Genomic DNA, 9334 nt, shown 5'->3' with positions numbered 1-9334 from the left:
TCCATGGGGAGACCCTCAGAACTGTTAAACCCTGAAGATAATGGGATTAACTCTGAACCTTCAAAATCATATGCAGCAAAACTAAAACAGTAGACATAATAAAAGCTTGATGAGCAGTTTCATGAATCAAAACTTGATGAACAGCCTGATGAATTCGGCTGAGGCAAACAAGACCCAAATGTAGCTTGACTTTCTTATTTTCGGGGAGAGGAGCTGTGCAATCATCTTGTAAGGACATGGTCGGACCACGTGAACAGTAGCCTGAGTCCGAGAGGGTTTAATGGACACTTCGGAAACCTTCCGATGCCTGGATGTGATAAGCAGAGTGCTGAAGCCTTCTTTGACATTCGAAATCCAATCCTTGTAGCATGGTTTCCTTCTTTTTGTGCAGAGCGAGGAGCTGTGAAACTTCTTCCATTTCCTCCATGGCAGGTCCTGCCAACGAACCACCTCCATAGGTACACCAGTTGGTTGAAGCTGATGGATTAGCTTACGGACACTGTCAAGAAAGAGATTAAAATGGTGATTAGTTTTAATTTCATAAAGAGCTTCATTTCGTTGATTCGATACATGCCATAGAAGCAGCATTCTGACGGACTGCCACGTTAAGGGGTCCAGGGTGTGACATTCTCCTAGGAGGACTTCTTTCCAACTGAGAGGGAAGTTCCTAATCTTCATGAAAGCCTTGTTCAGTACACTCAAGAATTGCCTAGTGTTAGGGCAAGAGAAAAATAGATGTGGGACAGTTTCTAGCTTGGTTTTGCAACGGGGACAAAGACCATTCCGATGACCAAACTTCATAGCCTTCTCAAGGGTCCAGGTTGCTTTGTGGATGACCAGCCAGGCCAAAATGGCGTGTTTTCTTTCTTGAGCGAAGGCCCAGATTAACTTGAAGCGGAAGACCCATTGATGTTTGTTCCAGGACAAGGACCATCTATTGTTGAGCTTGAGAACCAGGTTCCCTGCATGAAACACGTTAGGCAGCTTGACAAGATTACTAGAATACCCCCACAGAAGGGCTTTAGAAAAGGTCTTGCAGTCATATATAAGCCCCGGAGGAATGGAAACCTTCAGAGCATTACATCTTTGAATTACAAGTTCAACTCCACCCCGTGGCAAGATGAACTTATTACTGATTTGCTCACTGTTTAACATGCCAAAGAGTCACATAGGTCACCCCACACCTTTATACCATCTTTGAAACAAGAGAGGGTGATCTGAACCTGTTCATTGGAAATCGGAGTCACAAGATGCCCAAACCAGACTGAATCCGCAGCATAAGCATACCACCCTCTCTTGGTATATGTTTGAAAGCAGAAGAGCTTCTTATAGTTCATCCATGACTCCCACATCCTGCAGCATAGCTTGCTGCCTATTGGAGAGAGATATGCCTTTGAAGAGAGCTTCATTGAGAGAGAACCCCTTCCAAGCCCTTTTACCTTTGAGCCAAAATTTTCCAACATCCCTTTTGAGCAGGTCTGCCCATACATCATTTGACAAGATAGCTCTTTGCACCCATTTAGCTGCAAGCTTCTCAGCCAGCAAACTAATATTGATTATGCCAAGACCCCCCTGCTCTTTATCCAAGCAACATACCTGAAAAGCAACTTTGCTGATCCTCTTTCTGTCAAGTGACCCCCCCAAAGATAATTACCCATGATAGAGTTAAGGGATTGGAGTTGGGTCTCGGAGGGCCTCCAACAGGCTAGAAAGTATACAGCTGAGGGGATGATGAAGTGGTTGAGGACAAAGGCTCGGGAAGCCACCCTGGTGTTAATGTGACTCCATTTCTTGACCTGATTCTTAAGTTTATTAAGCACATAGGCCCATCTCTGTTTAGTTGAGATGTTAAAACCCAAGCAGCCTGAACACTACACCTTCAGGGATAGCCTTACAACTTGCAGACAGAATAGTTGGAGGGGGCACTCCTTCGAACACTCTGAAGCTGGTCTTGGAGTGGTTTATTTGAGAACCACTGGCTAGATAGAAGGTATCAAGGCAGGCCGTGAAGTGGGCTGCAGTCTGCACTTCATTACGAAGAAGAACATTAGTGTCATCAGCAAAGAGTTGAAGACATAAGGGATCTCCCCTGTTTGGAACCGAAATACCCTTGATGTTATTGTTGGCTAATTCCTTGTTAACAAGCCACCCCAGGGCATCCGCAACAATAGCAAAGAGAAGGGGGGAGAGAGGACAACCTTGCCTTATAGATTTCCTAAGAGGAAAGGCATCAGTGAGAGACCCATTAACTGCCACCTTAGATGAAGCATTCCCCAATAAGGTTTGAACATACTTTATGAATTTCCTGTTGAGGCCAATATCTTTAAGGGATTGGAAAAGGAAGGACCAATCAATTCTATCATAAGCTTTATCAAAATCTATTTTGAGAAAGATGTAATTCTGGCTAGAGTTTTCAGCATCTTCAATACCCTCCCATAGGCTAATGATAGCATCTAGAATATACCTTCCCCTAATGAAACCCTTTTGCTCCTTGAGGATCCACTCATCCATATAGGGGTTGATTCTATTAGTCAGGATATGCGCAAAAACTTTGTAGAGAGAAGAGAGACATGTTATGGGTCTCCAGTTTCCAAGGTCTTCTTTCTCATCTTTTTTGTGAATCAGTTTAATAACCCCCATATTAGTCCTCTCAGCCAGACCCCCCTTCTTCATGGCTTCTTTCCAGATGTTTAGGATGTGAGGGGTAAGCTCGTCTTTAAATGCAAGAAAGAATTCATTTGGGATCCCATCTTCACCCGGAGATTTTCCCTTTTTGAGGTGAGAGATAGCCTCCTTGACCTCCTTTTCAGAGAAGGGGGAGTCTAGCTTAAAAGCTAAAGAGGGGTTGACAACCTTTTTCCTTATGAGAGCAATCTTGGCCCTTGCTGTGCAATAACTTCCGGAGAGGGAGGTAGGGCTGTGGAGAACAAGTCAAAAAAGTGATCCTTGATTACCTGCAAGTTTTCAACATCATCTGCAGACAGCTGAAGGCCCATTGGGTTTCTTGACCATAGGAATGAGCTCCCTAACTTTTTTCCTTTCGAGGAGAGCAAACATCTTAGGGTGAGGCATGTCAATTTTCCCAGCCCAAACCTCTCTGTAGTACCATAGCCTTGTGGCCTTGGCTGCAAACAACTCCTCAAGTCTGAGTTGATTCTTAATCATGATTAGTGATAATTATTTTTAATTTACTATTAATCTAATTTTTTAGAATGTATTTTTTTAAATCATGATTAGTGTTAATCATTCTTGAATTAGAGATTTCCATAGTTTTGAAAATGCATTTTCTTGATTTTCTTGCATTTCTTGATGTTCTTGATAATATTCTTGAATTTTGGAGAAGTTTTGCATGAATTAGAGTCTATTTTCATCAAATCGTCACACAAACCCTAGTTTCTTGCTATCATTTGCAAGAGATCCTTTGAGTTTCTTGTATTCTTGGGGAGATTCTTGGTTGCTATACAATTTCGCTGAAAGGTTCATGAAGAAAGGTATTGATTATCAAAGGAATTGGAGACAGATTGTAAATATTACAAATTTTGGTGCAGTTTTGAACATTAGTAAATAGATTGAAGGTATGTTGGAGAGTTATTGTAGTTTTCTTGCAAATTTGAGTGCAAAATTCAAGATCAGTGTAGAGTTATTATTCAAAGTACAGTTCTGTGTAGACTATTACAGAGCTAGTGTGTATGGATTTATTAATCCCATTTTGGATTGACAAACATGCTCCTCCTATTGAGGAAATTAATAAGGGTTATGTAAAGGCACTATAAAAGTTATACATTTTGAGATATTGTCCACCCACCAAGGCCTTAGTTAGAAAGTTTTGGGTGCCCAGGTGTGAATAAGGGCTAGATGTATGAAAGGCAATTTCTCATAATGAAAGAACACAATCCCCATTTGTAATATGAGAGCTCTTGCGTTGTCTTGTGTGTGTGTGTGTGTGTGTGTGTGTGTGAGAGAGAGAGAGAGAGAGAGAGAGAGAGAGAGAGAGAAAGAGAGAGAGAGAGAGAGAGAGAGAGAGTACTCTAGTGTATGTTCCTCCTTCTATACATGTGTGTGGGAGAGTGAGAGGTAGATTTTGTTGCATTGTGGTGAGAGAGACTCCACAGTGACAGCGTGAAGGTAGAGATTGGAGGAGTGGAGCTTCCAAAAGTGAGCTTGGGGAGCCGCAAGGGACGTGAGCTCAAAGCATTGGTAAGTAACCAATAATAGTTGTTGTATAATGCTTCTTCTGATTGTGAATGGCTAGAGTAGAAAATACTTCACGACGTGAACCATAACCTGCTACTTCACAGCATGAAACACTTTTGGCAATCAGCGCCAGAGGAATCTTGGGATTACCATACTAAAATTAGGGCGCCTTGTCGTGACACAAAAAAAAAAATCTCATCTCGTGAAATAGCAAGGAAGCATTTCACAGCATGAACAACACTCTGTTTCACAGTGTGAAGCATAGTCTACTTCATGACGTGAACAATAACCTGCTACTTCACGCGTCAACATCTCACGATTTAACACTTCACATAATAACACTTCATGGACTGTTAGTTCACGAATTAAGGGTTTTCAAAACAACGGTAAGAGAGTACCTTAACTGCACCATTGGATTTTATCCGACTCAAATTAAAGTTATTTTGAGCTAAAAATTTGAAACATGAAACACAAGTTGTCATGTGTGAAACACAGTTCACGATGTGAACTGTAGTCTACTACTTTACGACGTGAACCATAGTCTTCTGTTTCACGGAGATCTACTATTTCATGACCAAAAAAGATAGTTCAAGAAAACGCTAGGTGAAATGGTTCGAGTATTGATTTTGCCTATTCATTCTCATGCATTTGACATCCGAGGTAAACTCATTGGAGATGACCTTGCCCCCAACAACAGTGCATCAAATCACCGAGATTATTCCTACCAAAAAAGTGTTGGCTCAGGTCGCTCGACGAGCATTCAATTGAGTGTTTCAACTTGGAAGAATCTGACCACCATAGAAACAAGTAGTGAAGAATCCATGGAAGAAGGGCTAAGATTCTGTGTCCTTGGAGAGGAAGAAAAACCCTCTTCTCCTGTGAGATCCAATGGAATCTTTGATATGGATAGGGGATTTTTTGGTCTCTAGCATGGAACGGAAGATGAAGCACAATCTGGGAAGCATGGGCCCATCAACAAGCACGGGACATGGTCTAAAGCCGGATTTACCAACCCAACCTTCTAGCCCCAGGAATGCTAACATAGTGAGGATTAGTGGGATGACCCCCACGGTTAGAAGGGATAAGGAAAGTGTCGCTAAGGACACGTCAAGTCTTCTTCCCCGCATCAGAGGAAATGGAAACAAACTTAAAGAGAGAAGAGGTAGAGCAACAATTGCGGCTATTGAGCTTAAGAAAACAAGAGCTTGATATGTGAAGAATGAGGGGCAAAACAAAGGCAAATGGAGAATTTGAATCTGTTTCGACCACGTGGCAAAGAACCATAGACATCTAGAAATGCTACTAATAGCATGTGGATGGGAATAACAGAAGGAGGGATACCAAAACTAGAACCCATCAATGAGGAATCAAAGGCTGACGAAAGCCTGGAAACACAAGAAGAGGAGGACAATCTACCTAGGGCACGTGGAGGAGGTGAGGATCATCTCTATACAAGAGAGGATATACAAGAAATGATCAATGATCCCACGTTCTTATAGAGCATGGAACTCCTAATCCAACAGAGGCGGCCAGCTAAGGCTGCTAACAATGAGCTAGATAATGAGGAATTATGCGGACCCAGTCATAGACCCAAATTGAATAGAAGAACCTATCCAGGAAGAGAATGTGGTCAAGGTAGGTGGGGTTTCTCCTCGAAGGTCAATTGTGGATCCCAACGAGCAGATCTAAGCACAGTCATAAGGGTGGATCTGCTGAATATGGCCATGGAGATTGGCTTAGATATGGTTAGGGAACTAGGTACTTCCTTGGAATCCAGACCATCCCAGATGAAGCCACATATCATTTCAAAGCTTGTGCAAAAATTGTTGCGAGATGGAGACTTGATCCAACATATAGAAGTCTTTGAGTCTACTTGTGAAACTTGTGGGCCAGTAAGCGATGTAACCATGATACATGCCTTTTCTCTGACCCTAGAAGGGAAGGCTCACCAATGGTATCGAACACTAAAACCTGAGAATAAAGTTAATTTCACTCGGCTTAAAAATGTGTTCATACTTACCTTTTTTTGAGATGGTGATAGATGGAGCCTTGTGGCTCAGCTCCACAATATTAAGCAAAAGGAAAATGAGTCCATGTGGGATTATGTTTCTTAGCTCAAGCACTTGAATTCAAGATGCAAGTAGAGAGAAAGGCTAATTGATTTATCAATTATTGCCCTGCTTCAGGAGAGGAGTCCAAGATCATAAGATGCATGATTATCTAGTGTTAGCCCGACTGGCTACTCTAGATACTTGTTGTAAGCTGGCAATTGAATATGAGAACAATATGCTTAAGTTGTCGCAAACAAGAAAATGCCAAGGTAGCTTCAGTAACATCATGAATTTCCAGTCATCAGGACACAAGAACCAAGAGCAAGAAAGTTGGCAATATGATAGTGGAAGAACTCTTAGTAATGCCATCTCGAAGAAATTAAAGGGAGGGATGGGAGAGAAGTAGCAGGGAATGCTCATCTCTACCCTTGGAGATAATTGATTTGGTGATCAATTTGCAGAAAAAATCACGAGCACCAAATGCTCTCGCTTAAGACCAAGGCAATTACTCTATTGTGCTCACTATCAGAGATTGGGTAACCATGACACTGACATGTGCAGATATCCAAGGGTCTAGCCCTTAGTACAACTACCAACACCCAGAGTGTCGCTAGGCTTACCAACACCACCAGTGCAAACCAATGTGATCAAGCAGGGCAGCTAAATACCTACCTACCAAGAGGGATGTTCTAAATGCAGGACATGTCACCTTTGCTGCCACCACTTGTTCTACCACCACAACCACCACTGGCCAAAATCAACCAGGTGTTGATTGAGGAGCCCTTGGATGATGAGAGAGAAATCATGCCTAAGGTAGAATTCCATAACGACTACTACGAGGAGCCCACTATTTCTTACAGAATAGCATGCCAGTACCAGTGTTTCAAACCACGGTACAATATAAAGGAAAAGACATAAACTCAACTATGAGAAGGGGACCCATACAGTGTTTTCATTATAATGGACCTCATGAAGTGGTGAAATGTCCTCTAAAGAATGTGGTTAATATTGGTCAAACCCAACCAGCACAGACCAATGCCATGCCTACACTTTCATGTGTTAAGTGTGGTGTTGATCATTTGATCAAAGATTGCCCATATCGCACCAGTGGTTCCACTTCTTACCATGCCATTATCAGGACTATAAGTGTGCAGCCTAGGAATATCACGCCATTGAATGTCCTGATGCGAGCGCAAGTGAAACAAGTGGACAAAGGGAAAAACCCAGGGAGTGGTACAGCCTCTAAGACTGAGAGAAGGAGACGAGTGAAAAAGGTGGGCAAGCTATACCATAGTCATAATTCAGGATGGATCCAAAGAAGATACCATTGACACTAGATCCATCCAATCAAAGGAAGAAGGTGACCATGTGCCGAAACAGGATGGGCATGGCCAAGAAACTGCAAGGGAGAGACTAAGGGGATGGGAGAATATCCAAATGCTGAAGAAGAAAGAAGGAAGATTAAAGAAACTAAGGACTTGGTTGAGGAGTGTCAACGCAATCACGAAGCCAAATTAAGGGCTAACCGGGCTAGGGATACAGTGTATCCAAGAAATGAGCTATTAAAGGAAAAAGGAGATTGTGTGTGCCTACTCCAATCCAAGAAGAGTCTGAGGAAGGTACTCAAAGGGACCTCATGGCAAGAATGTTTGAGGAAGCAGATTAAGATTTTTCAATCAAAGCTTATCTTGATTAGTCAAGATGTTGTTTTTATGGAAGATGCTGTGCAGCCTTTGTTATGGTTGGTGCAGCTTGGTTTTCTTGTGGTTGGTCATACTCATGAAGATATTGATGCATTGTTTAGTCGCTTCTCTGAGAAGTTGAGGAAAAAAACCATTTTCACATTTCCACATTTGATGAAGATCTTTAATGAGTGTGTTAGCATGCATCCAGCACCCTTTCTCCTACAAAAGGTGGCAGACTTCAAAGGCTTTGTCAAGGGATGCTTACATGATGGAGCCGATAGCTTGATTGGACATTCAAAGCCATTGCAATTCAGGTTTTATATGAGTGATGGAATACCTTTAATGCAATACAAAGTACACCCCAAAAATGTTGATTGGTTACCAGAAAGCGGTATAGAGTTATGGAAGAGAAATGATCAGGGAGGACCCAAGCTTCCTAAAGGTTTTCCAAAAATATTGCCACCCTTTGAGTATGTTAAGGAAAATGAGAAGGTTGTGGAGGGCTTAAAAAAACATGTCAAATGGTGGAAAGAACACTTGCAAGAGAAAGGAGACCAAAGTGATTATGCTAAGTGGATCAATCCGGTCCTTGCCTACTGGGAGAATCTTATGCTAAACATGCAAACCCCTAGTGTAAGGGAAGACATTGGATTTCATGACTTTTGGCCAAAGAGTGTATGCAAAAAAGCTGAGCCTCTTAACCTTCAAGTGGAGGATGATGTAGATGAAAGGTTTGATGTAAATGAGGACTATTATTGTGGTCCAATGCGCAACAGACCTGCTGAAGAGTTCAACCCGACTCTTGATGTGTCTAAAGGAGATTTTGTGCTTGTACAACCGTGTGATGCAAATTACCCAATATGGTTGGGAGTGACAACAAGTGATGTTGATCAAAACAACAACTCGATAAACTACCTACAAGTTCAGATACAATATTAGGCACCAATTTCAAAGAAGAAGAATGCAAGTGATGTGGAGGTTTATAAGGATTGTTGGAACAAGTATTTGGTGAGAGAATAGAAATGATCCTCATCAGTGCTGGGAAGACACTAGCTGTATCATTTGGGCATGGAAGCCCAAGGGTGGACGACTTCCAGAGAAAATCAAGATTCCAAAGGCTATAATACTCAAGGCCAAACAAAAATCAATTGAATCAACATGAAAGTGAGGCACCATCACACGTCAGTGCAGTTGAGCAAGAATGATTTGTTAGCACATGGGCAACTAGCTTCGTAATCTTTTAGCAATGTTGTATGATGCTACCAAACTCATAGTTCAATCATTATTCGGATTGTAAGGCTTTCTTAAGCTTTTAGATTTATGGTTCACCAATTGTTCAAGAATTTTGATTCAATACAGATGGTGATCTTTTTAATTCTATCACCTAGTCTTACACCAACATCA

General features: G+C 41.8%; 1 protein-coding gene across 1 annotated transcript; it reads right to left on the bottom strand.

Annotated features, from left to right (window-relative positions):
- Positions 1–126: 126 nt before the first annotated feature.
- Positions 127–3165, bottom strand: LOC147609617 (uncharacterized). The gene is made up of 5 exons (XM_086787989.1): positions 3056–3165; positions 1856–2917; positions 1440–1624; positions 1185–1264; positions 127–1068 (listed from the first exon to the last, which is right to left on the bottom strand). Exons 1-5 carry the CDS (start codon positions 3163–3165, stop codon positions 127–129), a joined length of 2379 nt encoding a protein of 792 aa, XP_086644115.1.
- Between the last annotated feature and the right edge of the window lie 6169 nt (positions 3166–9334).

The sequence above is a fragment of the Cibotium barometz genome, chromosome 51 (assembly GCF_041138505.1).
Source record: "Cibotium barometz isolate CiBa-2024 chromosome 51, ASM4113850v1, whole genome shotgun sequence".
Classification (NCBI taxonomy): Eukaryota; Viridiplantae; Streptophyta; class Polypodiopsida; order Cyatheales; family Cibotiaceae; genus Cibotium; species Cibotium barometz.
The sequence above is the reverse complement of the archived record's forward strand: the minus strand, read 5'-3'. Positions and strand labels throughout refer to the sequence as shown.